Source organism: Xiphophorus maculatus, chromosome 22 (assembly GCF_002775205.1).
Source record: "Xiphophorus maculatus strain JP 163 A chromosome 22, X_maculatus-5.0-male, whole genome shotgun sequence".
NCBI lineage: Eukaryota > Metazoa > Chordata > Actinopteri > Cyprinodontiformes > Poeciliidae > Xiphophorus > Xiphophorus maculatus.
Window position 1 is genome coordinate 13206 of NC_036464.1, and position 26350 is coordinate 39555.

The 26350-nt window shown below is 36.2% G+C and overlaps 1 protein-coding gene across 1 annotated transcript; it reads left to right on the forward strand.

The window, feature by feature from the left end:
* The first annotated feature begins 424 nt into the window (after window positions 1-424).
* On the forward strand, window positions 425-25030 carry kmo (kynurenine 3-monooxygenase). The gene is made up of 15 exons (XM_005795175.3): window positions 425-544; window positions 756-825; window positions 909-1006; window positions 3860-3949; window positions 5758-5806; window positions 7376-7463; window positions 12318-12483; window positions 12580-12651; window positions 13589-13710; window positions 14163-14310; window positions 14743-14800; window positions 14889-14971; window positions 21881-21982; window positions 23402-23461; window positions 24120-25030. Exons 1-15 carry the CDS (start codon window positions 482-484, stop codon window positions 24291-24293), a joined length of 1443 nt encoding a protein of 480 aa, XP_005795232.1. The 5' UTR covers window positions 425-481; the 3' UTR covers window positions 24294-25030.
* The last annotated feature ends 1320 nt before the right edge of the window (window positions 25031-26350 follow it).

The following is a 26350-nucleotide window of genomic DNA, read 5'->3' on the forward strand; positions in this document are numbered from 1 at the left end:
TTTTGTACCTGTGGCACATCTAAAAACTGCAGGACTGGCCCTTGAGGACTGGACTTTGACACCTGTGATGTAAGGCATGACGTGAAACCCAAGAACCTTCACGGTTTTGTTTTTATTTTAACACAGGTGTTGCAGCAATAATGAACTTTGGAAGATTCTCATTTGCTCCAATGTAAGTGAGACATTTCTTGAAACCATAAGAGTAGCATCCAGCAAAACTCTGAGAAGTAATTTAAATCCTATTTGCTAACAAGTTGAGACTTTTACCCTTAAAATCTGTCGCCTGACTGCAGCGAGCGCCCTGCTATCTCCTGTTTCTATTTGCATTGAAAGAGGAACTGATAGTTACAGGGAAGTTCATCAGAGTGTAGTGGCATATGCAACGCCCCTCCTCTTTTAAATCAAAACTCAGCAGTTCTGCAAAGCTCTTTGAACCGGACAGAGAGCCGGGTCAGACCATCGGGGAACTCTGCTGAGCGACATGGAGGAATCAGCACACAGACGAGGAGACAAGAAAGTGGTGGCAGTGGTGGGCGGTGGGTTGGTAAGAAGGGAAAATGAAAGTGAAAATACCAATTCAATGTGTTTATAGTATTTATTTTACACTATCTGGGTGCAAACATCTGTTCGGTTTTACAAAGCATTACTCTTTCATCGTGTCATGTAGGAAAAGTGAAACTATGAACAGAAAGTACAGAAAAGGCATTTTGAACTGTGCTGACATTATTATCAAAGCACTTCTTTTCGTCTTTGAGGTGGGGGCACTCAACGCCTGCTTCTTCGCCAAAAGAGGCTTTGAGGTGGAAGTCTTTGAAACAAGAGAAGGTAGCTTTTATTTACAAATCAAAACAAAAGAAAAAAGAAAAAACTCAACTGATGACCAAATTATTCTGTGTGTTTTCGGTCAGATATTCGGAAAGCCAAAGTAGTGAAAGGCAGAAGCATCAACCTGGCTTTGTCCCACAGAGGCCGGCAAGCCCTGAAACATGTTGGAATGGAGGATAAGGTATGCTGATGGAAGGTACTCATGCACAAGTGGAGAAAAGGTCAGCTGTAGAGATTAGCATAGGCTTGATAGGAGGTGGTAAAGTACCCAAAGATTGTACTCAAGTAAAACTTAAACTACTTCAATGTATTTTTACTCAACTTTTACTTTTAGTAAAGCTAAAAGTTACTGTCCAAGAACGTACTCAAGAATGAAAAAGTATGTGGTACTGAATAACCGATCAGAACATCTTCATATTCAAATAAGATGTTAGCAGATTAAAATGTTAAATTATGTCCAAATTCTGGTGTTTGAAAGACTAAATGAACATAAATTAATACAAATAACTCGATTACAAAACTACAAATTCAGGCAGCACTTTTACGAAACATGACAAATGTTTACAGACGCAAGTTATCGATTAATGACTTAATCTAACGATCGATCTTATCAATCGACTAACAATTAACTGACAAGCAACCATTTTCTTAAAAACCCGAGTTTTCTCTTGTATGAAGAGGGTCCACCGCCTTTCCATAACAGCAACATTTTTCATATGCCGGGTTTTAAAGAAAAGCCTGGGCTACGTTCACACTGCAGCCTGAAGTGACCCGGTATTTTGTCAAATCTGATTTTTTAAAATTTATTTTTGCCGTGGTCATTCACACTTCCAAATGCGATTGTGATCTCCAGTGTGAACTACAAACAGCCTGAAAGTGTCCCGCATGCGCAGTAGAGGGCGCAATAACGTCACACAGAGAGCGTGCTCTGTGTTTGCGGAAGTAAACGTGGATGCTAGCAGTGGAGCTAGCATCTTACGATTTTAAAGTTGTTGTCCAGCTGGAGTCAGCACATTAACAACTTAATCTTCATTATTGTCCGCCATGGTTGTTGTTTTTCTTCCCGTTTGCGCGTATCAGGACGCAGAGTTTGTCGAGTATCAGTAACGTTCAGGTCGGATGATGCTATCAGGTTTAGGACCACATACTGTATCCAGGTGACCTGGGTCACATCCGATCCGAAATAATCCGATCTGTGTTGTTCAGACTGTGATGAAAATGTCAGCTATAGGTCGCATAAAATTTTTTTTAAAAAAAATCGGATTTGGGTCACTTCAGGCTGCATTGTGAACGTAGCCAGATAAACGTAAGGAGTAGGCCTGTCGCGATAAACGATAAATCGATTAATCGTACAATAAATTAAAACTATCGACGTCATTTCAATTATCGGCATTATAGTCTCTTCAGGCCCTTTTCTCTTTCTGTTGATGACACCAAATGAAAAAAAGCTCAACTCCGGTGCTCTCCACTGACTCTTCCCTTCCTCATTTCCTTAGTGTAAAGCTCAGCGCACACCACAGGATCTTAAAGCTTCGGCCGATTGTCGGCCCATTTTCAAAACCTGACAGACCACACAGCCGACAGAAATCCTAGGTATAACGTTTGATCGGTTTGTTCCTGCCGTGTGGTGTCCAACAATGGGCACAAAATAATGGCTACAAGTTCAGGTAACTCATTTTAAAACCAGGCATTAATCAATGCTTTACTACAATCTACCTCCAATGCATGTGGCTAGTGTCAGAGTAAAGTCCTGACTGAATGAAAATCATTAGAACCTATTTATGTCACGTTAACGAAGAACAGCTGAAAAGTTACCGGGTTTATCAACTGCGGTAGCAATTTCGCTCCAACTCCTCCTCTTGTCATTTCTATATTCTTTGCATGTTGAATAAACATTAATGTTGTTTCCACATATCATCTCCGATGTCCGCTGGACTTCGGGTTGCGCCGTGTCAGCTGTTTGGGATTCCCCTCCGTAAATTCCCCTCAGAAAACTCAGAGGAGAATCCTCGCTTTCTGATTGGCTGCCTGTCACATTCAACAGGCGTAGTTAAGGCTCCCAGTCGGGGAAAACCCCTGATTTAGATCAGAGCCTGCAACGACGATCTACCGCAACACACCACACAGTCTTAGAAAGACCAACTTTCTAAGATTGTGGTAAGGGGAAAAATAGGAGCAATAAATCATATAGTGTGAATTATTGCATCAGGTAGTCGATGTGCCCATCTTCTCTATTTAAATCTAATTATTACTGAAGGGCAACATAATATACAGACTTCATAATCTGCACTCCTTTGGTTGAATGCAGTATTTATTTCCACTTTGGCTTTATGTTGTTTAGTTTTTTTTCCAAGTGTGTTTTTTGTTAATGGAGACTGAGAATCCATTTTGTTTTTGGTTGTTTTGTTTATTTTGTTTATCAGCTCCCGTGTTAAATATTCTTTTGAAAATAAAGTGCAACTATCTTTGGCAGGAAATCACATGCATTATTACGTCATTTCCATTAAATCAGTGTAAAAAGGTCTTCAGACAATATTATCGCTTATCGCAATAATTTTTAGAGACAATTAATTGCTCAGAAAAATTTGCTATCGTGACAGGCCTAGTAAGGAGCTTATTGAGTGTTTATATATATATATACAGTATGTATATATATATATATATTTTTTAAAGAACCATATAAAATGCATTTTGAATCTGTTTGGACCGTTTCTCTTTCCCATTCTGTTACTGCCGCCAACTTAGTTCTGTATCAGCTGATAGCAGGTAGAAAAATACATTAGAAAACAAACTTTGTGCACAAACAAGAGGTCTTACTTTAGCTTAAGCTGGGGTAGAGTACCCAGAAATTTTACTGAAGTAAACACAGCAATACTTTATAATAAAATCACTCAAGTAAGTAAAAAGTGCAGTAAAGCTACTTCTAAAAGTACTTTCTTTGGGTAACAGTCCAGCACAAAGTAGTGCATAATGTCCTTCCTGAATAGTTTCACCTCAGTGTTTTATTATTAATTATTCAATTTTCTTTCCCCAGATTGTTTCTAAGGGAATCCCGATGAATGCCAGGATGATTCATTCGCTAAGTGGGAAACAATCTCCGATCCCGTATGGGAAGAAAGGACAGGTAAATCTACAGAACAGCCGCCGTTTCCAAGCTTTGGTAGATTTTTAGTTTAGGATTTAGAAAAGTTTCTGTTGCAATGAAATCTGTTATTCATATAAATAATAAATACAATTTTAAATTCACATTTTTAGCGAGCGCTTCCCATAATGAAAGACGATTTCTCTACTATGCAACAAACATCTTGTTGGGAAAAGGTTTGTAAGGATTGCATCAGAAGTACAAATTTACCTTCAGATAAAATATTAATCGTTCCAGAGTTTGGACTAACATTGAGGCCAGTATTGAGCATATTGTGGTGAGAAAAAAAAACTGCAGCGTCTTTTAAATTAAGTTTAATCAATCAGGATGTCATAAACATGAGACAAGATGTAACTCTTCACTCAACAAAAATGAAGCAAAAAAAGAAGGAAAAACCCGATTTTTGGTGGAAAACTAACACTATAAGTCACCTTGGAAACACCAACCCAACACCCAGGCATGGTGGTGGCAGCATCAGGCTGTGGGGAGGAGATATATTAGTTTCTGCAACGCCATCTTAAAGTCCCATCAGTGATGTTCAATCACACTCGGCAGTTGCAACACCTTTGTTATTTTGCTGCTGTTCGCAAGCCCATATCACCACTCCACCACCACTGTATCTGAGAGGTAACATTGGTTTTACATCCCCCAATACCATTCTTATAGAAGATCTTTTGTTTTTTGGGGGGGAGAGGTTCTTATTAGAGTTGGATTTCTTTTAGTACTGCCCAGTTTGACCTTTAAGTGAATGTAAAAGTCAAATTAGAATCACTTAATTAATTCAGGAGTGAACGCCTTCCAGACGTCTTAAATAAAATTTTCACAAACCACAGATGCTTTTTAAAGGTTATTGCTGATGTCTTTCTGCTTTGGCATTGTGTTCAATCTTATATTTTTCCAGAGATGAATGACAAATAAATACACTGTAAAAACACAAAATCTTACCAAGTTCTGTCCAGTTTCTACTGCAAATATCTTAGAAAGAGAAAACTAAATTACAAGCTATAGGAGCTTGTTTTAAGTCGGTAATTCCTTAATATTGATTTTAAAAAAGTTCTAGTTCCACTGGCAGAGTATTTCACAATTGTTGCCTAGCAACGTCAGCCAAGCCAACTCGTCGCTTAGCAACCCAGTTGTAGTTCCACTGGCAGATTGTTTAACTTAACATGGGAAAATATTTTGTTATTGGAATTGTTGATTTAAAACAAGCTCCTACCTCTTGCTGAAGTTATTTGTAATTTAGTTTTGTCTTATTTCAACTGTAAGAAGATATTCGTACCAGATACTCGACCAAAATTACTCGGTAAGATTTTGTGTTTTTGCAGTGTATGATAAATTAAAACTAAAAAGGCGTTTTTGTGTTTTTTATTGTGGGCTCTAGTGTCCTTTATTTTTTGAAAGTAGGCTAACAGAAAAGGGGGAAGACATGCGGTAAATGTCGCCGGGTCCGGGAGTCGAACCCCCGACGGCCGCGTCGAGGACTCGAGGCCTCCAAACATGGGTCACGCTGTCCCCTACGCCGCCACGGCACGCCCTAGCGTTGTTGTTTTTTAACACATATTTTTACTAATTATAAATGTGAGCCTCGTCTGAAAATAGAAATGATTTTCCTGCTGCCAGTTTGGCAGAGGCTCATAATCCCATTAAGGGACCTTCACGGTTAAATAAAACAAAAATATTCCAGAACACCAGGAAGCAAACAAACCCTGGAGCCTTCCTGTTCCCATTTTAAAGGGACATGTTCACAGTTCTGTTTGATTGGACTACATTAAATATTGTTCTCTTTTCAGTACATCCTGTCCGTTGACAGAGCCAATCTGAACAAAGAGCTGCTAACAGGTAGGAATGGAAAATAGATGAATCACGCCTGAATTAGACACACCGAGTTATGACATATCCCTCTATGGCATGACTTTTTATTTTTGTGGGGAAGAAATATTTTCCTGCATTCTTTGGGAGCTTGGTGGTCCCTAATTACATGTCAATCATAAAATCGGACTCTGACACCTCCTGGAACCAGATTTGGGTTTGTTGCCTCAGGGTAACATTGGTCTAGAACACCAAGATTGTCTACACTGATTATGAGAAATGAAATACAAATCAAACAAAAACTATATTCATAAAAGAACTATTTTTTGGACAAAAATATGTCAAAAATCATGCCCCCCAAAAAATAAAATAAAGGAGCAATGTGAGGTACAGCTATGTGGTTTGTTGCCTGAGGGCAACGCCATGCCATAGAGGGATATTTTTTGTTACATCAGCTGCAGAAAGAAGTCGAATAAAAGCGGTTTACTGATGCATCACCCCTCTGGGAATGTGGCTAGAGGTTAAATTATTGGTGAATACTGATAAAATTGTAATATTGGACACATTTCTACTAGTTAAACATGCTAGTTTTCTGCATTAAAAGGCCAAATGTTTTTTCTTTTCATTCTTTCAACTTAATAATGTGTATTTTATTATTTTTAAATTATAAGTAACATTGCTGCTCAGTTAGGAATGATATTTAATGTTCATATTTGTTTTTCTTTTAGATTAACTGCATCTGAATGTATTTTTTTATAACTAGATGGGATTGAACTGCTGCATCTAAATCTGTCTGTATTTTACTGAAATTCGTTAAACTAAACTGAATTTAATTCACTTGAACTCACTGAATTGAACTGATGTAAACTGAACTGAATTTAATTAATCTGAGCTAAATATATTTTTTAACAGAACTAAAATAAAGTGAAGAAAACTGAACTAAAATGAATTTGAACTGAACTGGATAAGCTGAGCTGAAGCGATTATTTTAAACTGAATTTATTCAAACTGAACTGTAATGAGCTGAACTGAACAACTTGACGTTAACTAACATCAAAATTGTAAAGTAAAGTAATGAAAAACCTGGTTTATCATTCAATATTTTTGTTTTGTTACTTATTATCACACCTCTTTATAAAGTATTTGCTCTTTTATCGTTTGTCCAGATTTTGGCACGTTTCTCTCCATTTACGTTTCCTGACATTCCTTAAATAGGCGACGTAAGGGGATGTGTTTTCCTTTCTTTTTGTAGCTGTAAGGATTTTTCCTAATATTTAATGAGGAGCCTCTGAGAGATAAAGTGTGGCAGCTTGGCTCTGTTTTTAATTAGATTGCCTGGATGCGCTGGAGAGATTGTCGCTGCTCTTATCGTGGTTGATTCAGGCGGCTGCTGCTCTGAACCCTGAAGATAAAGGGATTTCGCAGTGTGAAAACCCAAAACCATCAGTTTGCACAGATCCCAGCTGCAGCTCCGCGGTTCCACTGATGATCGTTCAGTTTTTGCTGATCCTCTGGTTAGCGGAGTAAAAGTTTTGGGTATATTGTAAGAAGACATGGCAGCTGGTGTTGCATCACAGGCTGTTTTTGTAACTCTCACAGAGGCAGAGACGTATCCAAACACAACGCTGAACTTCGACCACAAACTGCAGGACTGGCGTGCTGAAACCGGACTAATGACCTTCGCCAGGTAAACAGTTAGTGATCGCATGCAGAGACCTATAGGTTCACTTTCCATGGCAGGAGGTGGTAGAGTAGCTAAAAATTTAACTCATGTAAAAGTAAAAAGCAGCCACCTAAGAAATTACTCAAGATTAAAAAAGTATTTGGTAAAAAGTCTACTCAAATAGTGAGAAACTGATCAAATTATCAATCATTTAATATTTAAAAATTATATCAGATGGACCAAACTCTAAAATTAAGTAGAAATTTTAATATTTTAAGGATAAAAATGACAATAATTCATATAAGTTACAAAAAATAACAAAATCATGCAAAATATTTTTTTTCCAAATCAGTTTATTTCAGTATAAAACTTTAACAGAAACTGCAGGTGTGTGTCTGTTTATGGTGAATTTTAGGTTCAAACATGTTTGTTTTTCATTCAGTGGGTAGAAAATCCAGAAATTTTACTCAAGTAAGAGTAGAAATACTTTTTAATAAAATTACTCAAATAAAAGTAAAAAAGTAAAGTGTACTAAAAATACACTGCGCTTGAGTTTGCCAGGTAAACTTTCAGAGAAAGTTACACATTTATTTGAGTAACGTTTTTTGAAGACATACTAAAAGTATACAAAAACGCACTGAAAATATATTTTTCAAAAAAAAGTTACTTAACTAAATGTAATTGAGTAAATGTAACTAGTTACTTCCCAATTCTGGTCAACACCCCCCAAAGAAGATTCTTTTTGCAAATGTACAAAATTATAAAATATGTAGAGAAACAAAAAGTTTCAGAGTTTTTTTATTCAATAATTATTACATTAAGTTAGCATAAATGCTAATCTCATACTTTCTGATTTTAAATGGCTATGAGTTTTGTGGCAGAAATTTTCGTTATTACATAATACATTATTCCTTCATTACCATACAGTACAAATTGTCATTACAATCCCCTCTTGATAATTTGCACCCTGATATCAGGGGTATCAGATCCCGACAAACTGCTGCTGCCTATGATGACTAGCATTGGCTTGAGCTGTCAAGTTGTCAAGATAATGCGCTAAATCTTAAATGTCCGCCTGATATATAAAAGAAAAAGGATCACAGTACTTTGCTACTAATTGTCAACACTTCAACAACCAAATAACCAGGTCAGAAAAATGTTAAATTAATAAATAAAATAAACAGCGAGGGAGAGTGAAGTAGGTCAGTTATGCTAGCTTGACTTTGACAACCTTAAATGTAGATGTGCTGCAGAATTTGGTGTGTTTGGGTTCAGCAAAAAAAATAAATAAATAAAAATGTTGATCCGTAAACCAACTCTGACAGATAATTATGGCTTTTTTTTTCTCATCTTCCCTTCAACTTTCTGAGCGCCCCCTAAAGGCACCGCTTTGAAAAACACTGTGTTAGCTGACGAGGGTTTAGAAATGTAATGGACATGTTGTGTTTTTAACGGCTGTAAGTAATTAATTAGTTTTTTTCATAACTGAGTGTCCCGAGGAAAATGTGACGCACAATTTACAATCCAATTAACCCTGAAACACCTCCAGCTCTTTTCGGGTGGGAGGATTCACGCTTCAGCTCATGATTAAAGCACCAGGCAGAAGCACAAACTGTTGTACACAAATTCTCAAATTAAATGCAGTCTTATCTGGAAATTAAAAAAATATCCATTTATTTTAACGCCCACAGCTCCATGCAGAAGTTTTCCTGCTCCTTTAACTTTTTCCACTGTTGTTGTTTTACTGGGATTTTCTGAGACAGACCAATACAAAGTGGAGGGAAAATCTAGCTTAGAATATCTTGAAATATTTGGCATTGATTTACATTGACAGGGCCGGCCAAAGCCTTTTAGGGGCCCTAAGCAGATTTTCATTTGGAACCCCGTCCCCCCATACAAACAAGTCAACACCAGATGCTTTGTCGTTCCTTGTGTTACATACCTGCTATCATTAGCAATGCTTGTGAAAATTACAAAACATTTCCAATAAACTGTTTAATCAGTTGGAAAACATGGTTTTATGTGGTCTGAAAAGGTAGTTTAATAACTTTGGAACCAAATTGCATCTGTACTCTTGAGCACATGTAAAAAAAATAGAGTAACTTGGTTAACATAATTTTTAATATTACCAGAAATTCTGAATTAATATTAGATTTATTCAACTTATTTTTGGTTTGGGAGGTGAAGTAAGTCACGTTGGTTTTCTAAACCAAATTTCTTGTTGTGTTTAGTTAGTAATAGGCAACACTGTTAACTGAGTGGAAATTGTTGTCTGCATCAACAAAACATGTACAGAGTGTACTTATTTTTATTTATTAGGGGAGCAAAAAAAATTTAAGTTGTGGGTTAAAGTATACTTTTTATCTGTTGGACTGTAATGTTACCTTTTTTGCCAAATTCATATTTTTAAAATTTTTGTACTTCCGTTTGGGTGTCTGCTGCTCCTAAAAGCAGCTCAAGCACTTAAAAAAAAAAAAAAATCAACCGGCCATTTTTTAGCAATAAGTTTATGGTTTTTTGGAGTCTGAAAAATGAGCCTCGTTAAAAACCTTCGGAGTGTAACGTCACAAATCAGCAGGCACTGCCCGTTACCTAGCAACCCCAGCCAAGCTCGGCCCGTTACCTAGCAACCCGAGCTGAGATCTTGGTGTTTTGCTGTTGACCTGCCATCCAGAATTCACTTGCTGCATAAATTTAGAGTTAGGGTGCGTGGCCAGCAGCAATTAATTTTTATTTAAAGTGACCAGACGCCCTAAAATAAGTCATTCTAAATAATGAGATGGTATCTCATTATTTAAATTAAATGAACATGTTTTTTATTGTCCATAAACCTATCATAACATGTTCAAGATCAGCTTTAGCAATAAAAATCCCTGTTTACTGGTGCTAAAAGGTGTCAAAATGACGATTTAAAACAAACTACAGTCGACAATGCAACAGTGACAACCGTTCAAGACGATTTCCAAAGTTCCTTCCTGCTGTGGGGAGAGCATGCGGGGCTCAGGAAACAAAGCCCAGTAATTCATTTCAAACTCGACAGGCTCCAGCTAACAGAGAGGTTAAATCTAATGGCTGCGCAATTAGAGAAAAAGACAGAAAAGGTTTAATTTGTTTAAAAGATTTCTCATAAAAAAAGAAAATTACTACTGTGGGTTATGTCTACTGACCGTTGTAATTACTCTTTTATTCAACCCTGTAGGAATGAAATGAGTTTTCTGCAGAAGTAGGCAGATGTATGAACACCCTCTGTGTTATGCAAAGTCAATTTTGACAGATTTTCTGTTTCTGCTGTATTGTAGCATCTGACAGATACAGAGGTGATGTTTTTGCTGTACTGAAGGTAGCAAACTTTGTGAAATAGAATATTTATTATATACAATTTCCTATCTGTCTTGCTATTTACCACCTATAAAAGTGATTTTATTTTTATTTTCACACCTGAAGTGACTGTGAGGCTTGATGTAGCTGAAAAAGGTGTAAAAGAAAGAAATTGTCTAAATATAAATAAATGACCAAAGAAAGAAAGTAAAATATCTAATAAAAAAACAACAATTTAATCCTTTGTATCAGTTTCAAGAAATATAATGCTTAAATGTCAAGTACCATTTTCATAATTCAAGAATATTTACATATTTTGAAAATAATCTTATTTGCATAAATAAAAGTGGTCATGTTATAAGTGAAACTACATTAATTTTAAGGTATTTTTACTTATTTTGGAAAGTTTTTACAAGTCTCATTTTATTGTTCTGTTTCCAGAAATATTTTCTTATTTTAAGTAAAATATACCATAATTTTTATACTTTTTCTTCTTTTTTTAAAGGTGACTTTTTACAGTGTGGTGCTTTACAGTTTTACATTTCCTCAAACTGCAGCCACAAATGTGAGCGGTAAACTGTCCTACATCTGTGGTTTAGGTCAAAGAATAGCTGTGTGTTAGAATGGCCCAGTCAAAGTACAGACAGACAGAATCTGACCCAAAACACATCTCATTCAATCTGAGGTTTTTTACTAAAAAAAATAATTTAGTCTTTAAAGCTGGTAGAGACAAAATCTGGAAAGTGTTGCTCATGAACATGAGCTATATTGTGTGAAAACTCAATAAATATTTTAAAATATTACAATGAAATAAGAATAAGAATGTAAATTAATGAGCTCCCAGGCTAAAAACAACAGATTGTTGAAAACATTTAGATTAAATTCAGGTGGAAGAGTTGCTCTAATTCAGGGCTGAAACGATTAATCAGATTAATTATTGAGATAATCGATTAATCGTTAACTGAACTCAAAAAAGGCCATTTACTCAAATAACAGTCAGAGCAGCAATAAAGACAAAACTGTACAAAAATATATGCATTTTCAACTTATGACAAAAAAACAACCTTTGTCAGTAAATATGCTTTTTATGGAAGAGGATTAGGGACACTGAACAAAAAGAAATTGAATTTCTTTTTTTTTCAGAATTTCGACTTTTTTTCTCAAAATTCAAAATTTTTCTCAAAATTTTAATTTTATGTCAAAATTCAAATAAATAACCAAACATTCTTAGGTGTATTGTGTCGATTATTTTGTTAGCATATAAAAATAATCACATAAATATTTCTTCTTTGTTCTATGATTGATCCAGTGGACCCGTGATTTGAGTCTTATGAATAGATTTGCCTGATTCTGCATAAACAATTTAAATAATTCTGATTCTGAGGGAAAAAAGTCTGAATTCTGATATTAAAGTCAGAATCATCTTTAAAGCAAGGCTTCAGTGGTAACAGAATGTTGAAATTTCTCATCCGATTAATCGACAGAATAATTGATTATTAAAATAATCGTATGTCTCAGCCATACTTTGATCACATTTAAGTGTAAGTATCTGATTCTCAGGCCGGACGGATCCAAGACGCAGACTCAAGCGGACCTGATCGTCGGTTGCGACGGAGCGTTCTCCGCCGTCCGGAAGCAGTTCCTGCGCCGCAGCCGCTTCAACTACAGCCAGACGTACATCCCGCACGGATACATGGAGCTCACCATGCCGCCGAGAAACGGGGAGGTCAGACGGGTTTTACTTCGGCTTGAGGCTCAGATTCACAATCAGACTTTGCTTTTTCACATCTTGGCTTATTTCCACCTTCATCATCATCTGCAGTTTGCCATGAAGCCAAACTACCTGCACATCTGGCCCAGAAACACCTTCATGATGATCGCTCTCCCCAACCTGGTGAGTGAGAAATGCATTTCTTTATCATTTTTTTTTTTACTTTTTTGAACGTGTACAGGAGAAAAAACGCAACAAAGAACAGTTTATTCGCTCGATTGAACAGATTTCATCAGTTTCAGGCAGCAGTGTTGTAAAAGTAAGAAATACTGCCATCTGCAGGTGGGAGTTAACATCACTTAAACTAATGTTTTTGACCATTTTTGCGGAAAATTTGCAAATAAAAGGTTAAACTAGATGCATTTCTTTTAATACAGAAAACTTGCAAAAATAAAGTAATAATATGTTGTGAATTTCTGCCGGAAATCTCAGAAATTTTGAGAGTAATCTCAGAATCTATCTAGAAAAACAAGGAAATTTGCTAAAAAAAAACAACAACTTAATTCTTAGATTTCTACAAAAAACAAATTCTGAATTTCAAATGTTGACAATGTTGAGATTAATAAAAAAAAAATTCAGGTTTTGGATCCACAATAAATATCGGTCTACTTTCAATATCAAATTTATTGATGTATGACTTTTAGAAACAGGTTTAAACTGCACCAAGTTTAGTACAAAAACAATAACACGAGAATAAATTTATGAAAATTAAGAAAGTAAATAAATAAAAATAAAACATCACAACAGAAAAGTTACAGTATCAGGACTTAATTAAATGATAACAAATAAAATAAGTTTTAAGTAGTGATTTAAAATGACCCTTGGTATTAGGTTGTTTTGTTTGTTTGGTTTTTTGGTCTGTAATTAATCTCTTAATTTTAATCAGTTAATTTTTTTCAGAGATTAAAGTCAGCATTTTTTTTCCAGTGGCCTAATGCTCTTCTGTACTTTTGTCCCGCATGGCAAAAAGTTTGGTCACCTCTGATCTACAGGGCCACAGAAAAATTTACTGTGTTTTAAGGATAATATTAAAGCATCTTTTGTTTATTTTCTAATTTAGGACAAGACGTTTACCTGCACCCTCTTCATGCCCTTTGAGGAGTTTGAGAAAATCACCACAGGAGACGAAGTCATTGAGTTTTTCCAAAAATACTTCCCTGATGCCATCCCGCTAATTGGAGCGTAAGCGACCTTTCTCCGTCTGTCTCCTCTTCCTCCTTCCTGCCTCTTCATCCCGACCTGTTGGGTTGTCGTCAGAAACACCTTCAGCCGCCGTCACCCCACCCAAAGCGGGCGCATCAGCAGCGGACTGTGAAATTGAACGCTCACACAGATTCCTGCCGCCGCAAGGCTTTTAATTTTCGGCGGGTGACGGATAGACGGCAGGATGCAAGTAGCCTTAATAAAGTCTGAGACTTTTATTCGGAGCGGTCAGGCATGAGCAGCCCAGCGCGGGCTTTCCTCCCGTTTTCATTAAACCACAGCGGACAGTTCGCGTCGCTCTGCAGTACCCAGCTGTGACAGACGCTTTCACTGCAAGCAGGGCGACTCCGTTGTTTAGGAGGAAAACATCAGATTAGATCAGCTACTCTGAGCAAGTTTGTAATGGTTTTGTTTGCTTTTGTCCTTTGCAGTGCTGCCCTCAGGAGGGATTATTTCCGCCTGCCTGCTCAGGCCATGGTCTCCGTGAAGTGCTCCCCGTATCACATCGGGGACAAATGCGTCCTCATGGGGGACGCGGCCCACGCTGTGGTGCCTTTCTATGGCCAGGGGATGAACGCCGTGAGTACCGCCGAGTACGGGAGGCGGGCTGACAGAGAATCACTTTAGATCCGATCAAAACTTGAACAAAGAATCACTTTAGATCTGTACATAACAATCTAAAGAATCACTTTAGGTCCGTTCAAAACGCCCTAAAGAATCACTTAGATCTGTTCATAACGCCCAAAAGAATTGGTTTGATCTGTTCATGACAATTCAAAGAATCATTTTAGGTCTGTTCAAAATGCCCTAAAGAATCACTTTAGATCTGTTCATAACTCCCCAAAAGAATCACTTTAGATCTGTTCATAACTCCCCAAAGAATCACTTTGATCTTTTCAGCTCAAAGAATCCCTTCAGATTAGTTCTTAACTCTGGAAAAGAATCACTTTAGATCTGTTCAAAACTGTACTAAAGAATCACTCATATTTTTTCTTTCTTTTATGCTTTCAGGGTTTTGAAGACTGCATTGTCTTTGATGAAATAATGAATCAGTTCAATGAGGATTTCAGTAAGTGCCATGTTTTTTAAATAAAAACCACTGGTGCAGAAAGAGTCCGGAGTCGGTAACAGAGTCATTCTGGGTTTTACCTGCACAGGTGTCGTGCTGCCAGAGTACTCCAGGGTCCGGGTTCCTGACGACCACGCCATCGCAGATCTGGCCATGTACAACTATGTCGAAGTAATTCTGTTCAATTTCTACTTCACATGCACTTTTAGTTACATTAGTTTTAGTTAGAAATTTTCACTCCAGATGTTCTTTTCCAATACAAATATTTGATTCTCCATCCACACTATTTCAGATATTTTTCAGAAAATGTCTTTTTTTCCCCTCTGTTTTTTCCAAACTACACTATTTCACCAGATATTTTTAAAAATATTTATTTTCCCTGAGTTTTTGTAGAAATTTAGTTCCCCAGCCACACTATTTCAGATATTTTATTTTTTAAAAAAAAGCTTTTTTTACATTATGTTTTTGTAGATATTTGATTCCCAAGCTGAACTATTCAAGATATTTTTATTGATCCAAAACAAAAGTAAATACAAGGCCAGAATCACTGATATTCATATGGATATTGATGTCAATACCAATACAATATCGATACTATTTATGATTTAAGTTTATCAAACTTCTGATCTTTTGAAGTTTTTGTGACTTTTTCTTTCAATTACTTTAATAGAATCTGGACAAAGTTTAAATGTGTTTATAAAATACTTTAATAAAATATATTAATGTGATATACAGAAAAATAAAATTAATTTGTGAATTTTTTCCTAAGACAAAGTACAAAACATGATATTTTTTTAAGTACTGTAGATTTGAGCAACTAACTAAAATCAGATTCCAAGAGGAAATCTGAAACTTTAGTTTCAGGAAATCTAAAGTTTCAGATTTTATAATGATCTTTTATAAAAGATCATTATAAAAGATGATAATGATCTTTTATCATTTATTGGTTGCATTGATCAACTCTTCTCACCTATCGGCCGATACCGATTTAATTCAGAAAAATGATGCTGAATTGACTTGAAATTTAGTTGTTTTTTTAAATACAGACATAAATGTATTTAGTTGGAAAAACTATTTGATAACTCTGCGCCAGCACAGCACATTTAAATACAACAATAACTTCACAATGTTGGTTAAATGTGGAAAACCAATTTTAATTTGTTCCGTCAGTAAAATTCGGAGTAAAACAGCTAATGTAGAACAAATAATAAAGAAACTGACAAAAACAATGTGTTGACTACATTGGTCAAACATATAAATAATAAACTCCAATAAACCTTTCAAATGGTTCGGAAAGTGGAATTAGGAAATGTAAATATAAAAAACAAAGCATAGAACTAGACTGAATAGATCTGCCCTTATGGATGGGGAACAATGAAGGTACCGATGCAGATATTAATATCAGATCTGAGCATCTCTGCTTACTTTAGAGAATGCAGTTTATATTACATCATTGTTCTGGGTTTGCTCAAACAAATCCAAAACCGAGCATTGCTCTGAACCGGTTCTAATCATCAACCCAGCTAAAGAGACTTCTGTATAAAGATTTCCTCTCGTTGCTCCACTGACTCGGAACATGAAAGCTAAAAGCCCCTGACTGCCGGTTTTCAGTCCAGCGCTCTGGAGCTCAGGGCTGCTAGTGATTCAGTCGCTGGAAGCAGGAAAGAAAAAAGCAGTTTGTTCCTCTGCAGGAAAACAAGCTGCTTTAAAATCAAACGCAGGGATTTATAAAAGGCATCCAGCAGAGAGACGACCTGGAAACAGGTGCAAAGTGTCCAGCAAAAACTAAACATTGAGCAAACGATTAATTGATTGTTGAAATAATCATCAACTAATTTAGTAACAGATTAATCGTTAACTTGAGCAGAGGTGGTAGAGTATAAAAAAAATTATACTCAAGTAAGAGTAGCGCTACTTCCACATAATTTTAATCAAGTAAAAGTAAAAAGTTTTCATCCAGGAAATTACTCAAATAGGAGTAAAAAAGTGTTTGGTAAAAAGTCTACTCAAGTACCGAGTAACTGATCAATTTATCAATCATTTAATATTTAAAAGTTACATAATCAGATGGAACAAAATATAAAGTTTAGTGGAAATTTTGGTATTTTAAGGACAAAAATGACAATAATTCATATAAGTAACAAAAACTAACAATAAAAATCTTCCAAATCAGTTTCTTTCAATAACAAACATAAACTGCAGGTGTGTGTCTGGTGGATGTTTGGTTAAAACATGTTTGTTTTTCATTCAGAGACTCCAGAAATTTTACTCAAGTAAGAGCAGAAATACTTCATAATAAAATTTACTCGAGTAAATTGAGTAAAAGGTACTCAGAAAAGTACATTTTTTCAAAAAAGTTACTCAAGTAAAAGTAACTAGTTACCAGTGATGGCATAGTTACTTTGACAAAGTAACTTTAATCGGATTACTGATTACTCCTTGAAAAAGTAACTCGGTTAGATTACTACTTGATTTGGGAAGTAACTAAGTTACATTAAAAGTAACTTTTTTTAAGTTACTTTCAGCAGCTGCTAACAACAACGCTGTGAAAATTACATTGAGCTTTGCCAAAACTTAATTGTAAGCTATTTTATAATAGTAACATCAACAATGTGTCTCCATTTATAAGGTTGAACTGAAGGGGAGATTTTTTAATGGTTACAGTACAAAAAAAAAGTTAGTAATTTGTGCATGTTTTTGTGTGGTCCACTATTGTCTAGAAAACTTTAAGAATTTTAACCCCCCAGTGCCCCCCAGCCTCCAGGTTGTGAGTTACGGCCCTGCGTTTGGTGTCAAAGCGCAACGCTCCTCCTGCGGCTCCACAGTCCAGATGGCTGCTGCACAGATTTGTGGCACTTATCTTAATATTAACAATTATAATGCCGTTTAGTTGAACAACTTTACGGACTTGTTCATTCGTAGCTCTTTTCACGTTTATTGCGCTGTTCATATTAGTCTCGATGTTTCCAATGTTCTGGATAGAACGACGTAATTGACAGGTAATATATTAACTTGACATTAACAAAGACAGCGGGACGGATCATCCGGGAAATGATGGACAGGGAGAACCTGACGAAAACTAATTGGAGGTCAGACACATTCTGGGGTTTATGTCTGCTTATTTAAAAACCCAAATGAGCAACTTCACGTTCAAAAACGAGCCCAAAAAGCGCAACCCGCGACTCATTAAATTTGCTAGCGACTTTAAAAAAAAAGAAGTCCACAGCCGCTTATAATAATCGGACTTGGCGACAAAAACTCAAAATAGTTCCTGTTTTTCTACCAACAAAATGCGCATCTCCCGCTTCCCTCCATTGTTTACGTTTCTGTCGCTGCTGATACTGTCCCATGGAAACGGCGATCCCTCGACAAGACGCGTAGAGGAAATAAAATTAAATTCCAAATGAAAATAGTAACGCACAGTAACGTAAATAATTTTGATAAGTAACTGTAGTCTGACTACTGGATATGAAATGGCAACGCGTTACTAAGTACTAAGTTACTAAGTAACGCGTTACTGACATCACTGCTAGTTACTACCAAACTCCAAACTTGAACATACAGACTCAAAAAAGCCAATTGCTGAAAGAACAACACAATCAGAGCAATAGTTAAGTCAAAACTGTGCAAAAAACAGAAAATCTACCATTTAAGATATGAGAAAGCCCTTTATCTGTGAATATGTTCTACAAAAACGTTTCAAGTGTCGCTAAACCTCTCTGCTAGCTAGCAGGGTTGGTGAATCAACTAAATGGAAGCGATATGAAGCTCCAGACGTCTGCTTTTAGACCAGCTTTAAAGGAGCGCATTGGTTGCTTTGACGTCCGTCAAGGCGGAGTGGGCGGAGCTCTGGAAACCGTGACGTCACGTGCAAAGGGTCAATAGTTTAAATCATGCAGAACCATCTGATAGTTTCCATAGCAACGACCAGACGCAAGACCTTGCCCCAGAACAGTGAGTTCATTGATGAGGTCACAGATGACATCATAGACCAAAGAAGATCTATGAGGCTCTGAAGGCTTGTTTCTCAGAACAGCAGTTAGGATCCCAGCAGTTGGTTGATTGTAAACACAGCATTTCACCATGAATATTTTCGGAAAGGTGCCAGTTCCTGTACTTTTTGGACTTGGATACTTGGCGATAGTAGGAATGAAGAAGCTCTACGACAATTACTTTCCTGGGACTGATCAGGATGAAGGCAGCTCTCAGCCTGAGAGCAAAGACCAGAGGATGGATAAGTCGACGGTTCCCAAGAGAAGAGAGAAAGATTTCTCAGAAGTCACAGAGATCAGCTTGACAAACACGACGTCAAAAGGCAGCAATCAGGAGAAGAGACAGGTCTCTGACAACAGTGGGAAAGATGTTCCCAAGGAAAAAACTGACCCGGACGGGAACGTTTGCAATGCGATTGATTGGAGAAACACGACGTCTCAAAACCGCGCTCGAAATGTGGCCAGAGCCTTTAGGAACACGGGAAAATTTGTTCCTAAAGTAAAAACCAACCCGGATGGGAACATTCACACGGAGGAAGAGACAGTTTTCTCTCCAGTCAAAGAAAAAACTGTCCTTAGTTTGAAAAAAGAGACATTGCACAACGGAGCTCAAGATCCGACCCCAGTCCTTGGGTACCAATCTCCCACTGGTGCCAAACAAAAATTTTACCTGAAACTGAGAATTTGCCCAGAGACAGACAAGGTTTTCTCTACAGTCGAAGCGATTAGTTTGAAAAACGAGACACTGCCAAACGAAGCTCAAGGTGCGACCCCAGTCCCTGGGTACCAATCATCCACTGGTGCCAAAGAAAAAATGGACCTGGACCTGAAAGTTTGCACAGCAACTGATTTAACAGACAGAACATCGCAGAATGGTGCTCAGGATGACGCCACAATCTGTGGGAACAGTTTTGTCACTGTGGGCAAAGTAAAAACTGACCCGGACGGGAAAGTTCTCACGGAGGAAGACATTCACAACCAAAATGCAGAACATTTATGGTGTAAATGTTTGATTCTAACCATTAGTGTCCTTATTTTCTTTTGTATTTGCTTTCCTTTGCTTACTTCCTTTTCTGATGCTTCCGTACTTGTCGCTTTTTTCAGCGGTTATTTCTGTGCAGTATTCTATTTTTTCTTATGTACAATGGTAATAAGGTAAAATTGTAATTTTTGTTGCATATGTTTTGTATTGGACACTACAATTCCAATACTATAATTCTTCAATTTTCAAGAATTAATAAAAATCTTGAAAATTTTATGCATGGGTTCTCTCCGGGCGCTCCGGCTTCCTCCCACAGTCCAAAAAGATTTTGTTTGTGTTAGATAATGGATAGATGGTGGAATAAAATTTAAACTTGTTTATTATAATAAACAAATGAATTATACATTTCTTTATAATATTATTATTATATTACTTTATTATTATTACTACATTTAATATCAATAAGATAATGATACTGTTATTGTATTATTATTATATTACTTTATATATAATAATATATGTGGTATACCATCATTTGTATATAATAACATGTATTATAATATATAGAGGATTATTTGCAAACACAGTGGATGCGCGCGCAACTTGACTACAGACAGACCAGCCGTTAAAGGCTCCCTTGTTGCCATGGTTACCCACATTTATCTTGCTGTTTTAACATTAGCTAGCATGTTCTCAGCATACTATTAACCCTTTGCAACTACGTCACTTAATCATTTGAGGCGTCGTGACGAACGTTGGAAGTGAGGGACGGGAGTACTGAACAGAGCGACTCAAATTGTTTTCCAAAGTTGTTTTTGCCAGTTTATTCGTGGCTTTTACTTGTTCAAATCAAGCTAATTCGTCTGTCAGTGTAGCAGGCCTGGTTGGGGTTCATAGCCATATTTACGCAAGTTGGAAATACCTAGCTTAGGTGTGCGTCGGTTTTTAAACTGAGGCACACCTCCTCCCTCCTGTGTTGATCAAATTACGACTTTGCCTGAATTCACACCACATCATTTACATCACTATGTCATAAAGAGCGTTTCCCCATTCACCGGAGCAGCCTCAAAACATACCAAAGACGAGCTGCTAACCAGTTTTTTCTATGCATGCTAGGCTACATGACAGTACGGCATTATCTCCATGGTTACTAATGGGACGCGTACCTTCTCATTAGCGCGATATTTGATATCATTTCACGTCATGATTTTTTGCCCCGATTCCCCCCTTACGACAGTTCTAGAACATTCTTCGTTTTAAGATTGTCGCTTGCTAATCCTAACAACTCACCTCCGTATCGTAGTAAAGCAGCTGCTGGCGCCATCTCCGTTCTTTTATCCAACGCCTTTTCTTTTTGTCTTTTATCGCTCAGAGTAAGCTCACAAACTATCACTATTACTTCTACATTGTCAGTCGTCTTTGTTTACTTTAAATTCGGGTATGATAAAGAGGGATTTTAATGGGATTGTCTGACTGGAATCTGAATGTCGATGAGTGAAATCGGTTCGTGTGTGGCGTGTTGCTCCTTCCGTGGGGCTGGACACCACAGACGGGGCGATCCAACCGTTATACCTAAGATTTTTTTATCGACTCCTGTGTGGGATCTCACGTTTTTGAAAATCAGCCAACTGCCAAAACTCACTCACTCTTTGGTTACCTAGCAACTCACTCACTCTTTCGTTACGTAGCAACAACCAGTGGAGTAACTGATAAGTAGCAGTTTAATGTTTTGCCTCAAAATTGCTTTAAAATTGAGAGATCGAGGTGCAGTGAAAAGAGAAAATGAGAAACTTTGGAAAAATCACCACTTTGGCTATATTTATTCCTTAATATTGATGAAAAAGTTCCGGTTTATTTATTTAAGGGAATATTAATTGATTGATTGTAAGAATAATTGCTGAAAAATATGTTAAGTAATAGTTAGTTGCAGCTCTAAAATGCATCAGATAATCAGTAGTCAAAACATGAAAATGATCCATTTCATCATTTGAAGCAGAAACTGGCTTGATAGTTTGAAATAAATGTATTTAATTTTTTTTTTACATGAAAATGGAGTTCACCATCATTGATTCACCTCACAAACACATTTGCTGTTTAACTTTCCAGATGCGGGCGCACGTCAACTCCAAATGGTTTATTTTCAGAAAACATGTGGACAATCTACTTCACCTCCTCATGCCGAAGACGATTATTCCTCTTTACACAATGGTAAGTGTGTCTTCGATCACTGCTGTCAACACTTACGGAACAATAACGTGATTTCTTATTTTTAAAAATCACGTAAAAATCTTACACAAATTATGAAGCACCCTTCATATTGGTTTTTGTTGCAGCTGCTGCCTTAGGCAGAGTTGTTCATTTTATTAGCGTGAACACAGAACAAACAGAAGATGTCAGGAAAAAGAACAGAAACCCGATTTATGGTGCAAAATTGTCTCTTTTTAACTCCTTCTCTCCAGCATATCTAAACCAATAAACAGAAACAGAAAGGAACAACCAGTTGACCTGAAAAAATATGAATTAGCCAAGCTATGCAATGTGTCACTGCAGCATAGTAGCTACTGTTAGGGCTGGGCAATTCAATTTCTCCGCTAGCTAGCAAGGTTGGCCGAATTAACTAACTCACTTACTCTCTCTGGTTACCTAGCAACTCACTCATTCTTTGGCTACCTAGCAACAACCTGCAGAGTAAATAATAATTAGCAGTTTCATGTTTTGCCACTCTGCCTTAAAACCGCTTTAGCATAAAAAATAAGATTAGGTTGGAGTGAAAGGAGAAAATGAGAAACTTTGAAAAGCTACCAGTTTGGCAGAATTCCTTAATATTGATGAAAAAGTTCTAGTTTATTTATCTAATGGAATACTTTCTAACATGCTTAATAACATTATTTATTTAATTTTGAATGAAATGTCTCTCCATAGCTGATGTCCTACAGTGAGAACAACTGGATTATTAGTGGACATACATTGTAAAACTTTACCAAGTACTGCCTCTGAAAAACACTCCCATTTGTAATACACTAAACTCCACACAGTACAGTAAATGTATTTAATATTTTCACATTTATTTGTATTTATCAATACTCTCATTCAACAAACTGAAAAAAATATATAATTATTTTAAAAATCATTAGTTGGAATTTATCATGACAATGATAAATGAAAATTCTTACCATAAGAAACTAATCGAGATAAATTATACGGTAAAGGCCGTACTTATAATCTGAATTAATGAGTTACAACAACATTTAACTTCCTTTGGGATCAATAAAGTACTTTTTTTTTATAACATGGCGGAACTAGAAGTGTGTTGCTAGGTGACGGGATGGGCTTGGCTGGCGTTGCTAGGTAGACGGCGCAGGGACAGTTGACTGTGAAATAAATTGCCAATGGAAAGAGTACTTTTTCATCAACGTTAAGGAGTTATTTACTTAAAACAAGCTCCTATATCTTGCTGAAAAGTTATCTATAAGTTAGTTTTGTCTTACTTAAAGTGTACTAGAATATTTACACAATAAACTAGACCAAAAATACTTGGTAAGATTTTGTGTTTTTGCGGTGTAGATGTGTGTTGAGACTTTTTATGCATTTTAACTTACAGGTTTTAGTTTCTTTCTGGTTTTTCAGGTTACTTTCACCAGGACCAGATACCATGTCGCTGTGGAGCGCTGGCATTGGCAGGACAAAGTGAGTTTCTTCCTCCTTCTGTTTAATTTTCCTCTCTAATCCGTCACTGTTGTGAAGTCGCAGCATTCAAAATGCGATTCTCCAGCTGGAATATGTTGCTGTGTGGAGCAGAAATGTTTCTGATTTGAACCAGGAAGTGTCTGACTCGTGCTAATGGTTTCTGTGCTGATAGTTAAAGAGACATCAGGGATTTCACAGCCAACCTCATAAATCGTTTCCACCCCAAAGTGAATGAGTTGGCAAAGGTTAAAATGGATGTGATGAAGGGGAATACTAAAACGACCTCACGAAGCCGCCAGACACGTTAAAGAAGATGGAGCTCAAACAGAGCATCCTGGAAATACTGTAATGTAAAGTCCATTATGTTTAAAGGCCAGGTCTCAGTAATGTTAATCTATGAATCATGGATACTTGCCTTACAAATCGATTTATACTGCTTGAATTTTTTTCCCATTTTGCAAAAACCAAAATGTTATTGGGATTTTATGTGACGGACAAAATAAAAGTAGTCAGTTTTGTTAATATGAATGAAAATGTGCATCTATTCCACACCATTGACTCTGAAATCTGTAAAACAAACCATCTATTTTTAAGCCGTCTGAAAAGAGTTCAAAAGAGTTCTTTTATTATTATTATTAGCATGTTTGTTTCCCTGCAGGTGATAAACCGTGGCCTGCTGCTAGGAGCTGTGGGAGCTGCTGTTGGCGGCTCCTATCTGCTCATTAAAAATCCTCCAGAGATCAACAAGCTCGTTATCACAGCTGAGAAGATCTGGAACAAGATGGCCGCCCTGAAGACGCCGCCTCGTGTCGGCGCCGCCTCTCAGATCTGACAGACAGGAGCCTCAGAACATGGGAACGAACAAATCCAGTTATTAAATCTTATAATGGAGCAGCAGTGGACTTCAGATTTAATTAATTAGGATGTTTCAATTAAAGCAAATGAACAGATTTCATCTTTATATAACATTTTCACATTAAAATAAGTCCTTATTTTTATTTGTCACAATAAAATTAATGTACATTGATGTGGATTTATGTTTCTTTTAAATTATTTGTAGATCTAACAGCCTTTTAATATGCATAAATTAATTAGTAACCATGAAAACAATTCCTTAATTGTAAAACTGATACCAATGTATAACTTCAAAAGATGCTGAACATTCCTCATTTTAATTATTTATTTTTCACTGAGCTAGTTTCATAAAATTACTGCCTTATTAAAATATGACCTTATTCTAGTAGTTTTATGGCTTTAATGTCACATTGTTACTTTTTTCTCACATTATTATAATTTTTTTCTCAAACATATTTAGGTTACAATATTATGACTGTTCCTGTTTTATTATGGCTTTACTTTTGTGTTATTGTGAATCTCTCACATAATTACAACTTTATTGTGTTATTTCAAGTTTATTATTGTAATACGAATTTTATTTTCATATTATTGCTACTTTCTTCTGTTATCACAGCATTTTCTTTTATTACTACACCATTAATCAGGTAAGTTACATTACCTGAATAAAGATGTAAAGTCGTTTCAGGAATAAAGATAAGATTTTATTCTTTATTACAATGTTTTCTTGTATTATTTTTACTTTATTCTTGTAATATTTTGAATTTTTTCTTATATTATGGCAACCTTTTCCCTTATTATTACCTTATTCAAGTAATATAATTACTATTTTTTCACGCCATTCCAACTTTTTCCCCGCATTTTGATTTTGTGACAACTTTATTCTTGTAATATTACAATTTTTCTCAAACGTTGGTGGTTAACATCAGTTCAGTAGCTTCTGCTCCTGTACATTAAATAAAATACAATAAAGTAGATAAACTACTACTTTATTGTAGTAAACTTCACACTTGTGCCTTTCCCCCAAACATTAAAAAACAAAGAGGCCACTCAGTCATTCAGGTCCACAGTGAAAAGGGATTTTATTAGACATGGAGATCCATTAATTATGTCTATTCATAGCTGACACCCAGGACGTCCCACCCTGATCTCATCTCCTTTTGCCTAATTACACTCCTGCAATCCTCACATATTCTCACCAAATGCCACTTCACAGTGTCAGATCTCATCGCACTGGATAATGAGATGAAGTACACAAACCTGCAAGTTTAAAATAGAGTCTCTTTCCTGAATCCATACAGTAATATGTATTTATGGTTAAAAAAATAAGCTTTATTTTTTATCTTCCTTACACACTTGCAGTTGGGTACCAACCAAAATGTATCACCATAAATCACAAGCTGACCCGAACTTCGCTGTCCTCTTAACCTGCAAAAACACAACATATTACCAAGTATTACCAATATCTGAATACACTTTAAATAAAATAAAACTAACTTACTAGTAACTTTTCAGCAAAATAAAGGGGCTTGTTTTAACTCAATCCATCCTTAATATTGATGAAAGAGTACTAGTTTCACTGGCAGATTATTTCACTTATAACTAGAGATACCTAACACGGATTTAAAGTTTTATCGCAACACTGGAAAAACAGAATATCTTCCGAAGTATTTTGGTATAGTTTCTAGTGCAGATATCTCAGTTCACTTGAAATAAAACAAAACTAACTTAAAAGTAACTTTTTAGCAAGATGTATGAGCTTTTTTTAAGTAAATAATTCATTAACATTGATGAAAAAGTGCTAGTTCTGTTGGCAAACATTTTTCCCGTGTTATACGTTAATTTATCTGCCAAAGGAACTGGTACTTTTTCAGCAATATTAAGGAATTATTTACCTTTCGCAAGTAAATAATCTTGCTGAAAAGTTATTTTTAAGTTAATTTCGTCTTATTTCAAGTGTGCTAAGATATTTGCACTACATAGTAGACAAAAATACTTGGTAAAATGTTGTTTTTGCAGTGAATATTTGTGATA

Excerpts from the sequence above, each read along its gene's own strand:
- kmo (XM_005795175.3), top strand. The coding sequence starts at position 482 with ATGGAGGAATCAGCACACAGACGAGGAGACAAGAAAGTGGTGGCAGTG. Across the intron at positions 7,464-12,317 it reads GGACTAATGACCTTCGCCAG|GCCGGACGGATCCAAGACGC; the intron begins GTAAACAGTTAG and ends TCTGATTCTCAG. Across the intron at positions 12,652-13,588 it reads TGATCGCTCTCCCCAACCTG|GACAAGACGTTTACCTGCAC; the intron begins GTGAGTGAGAAA and ends TTTCTAATTTAG.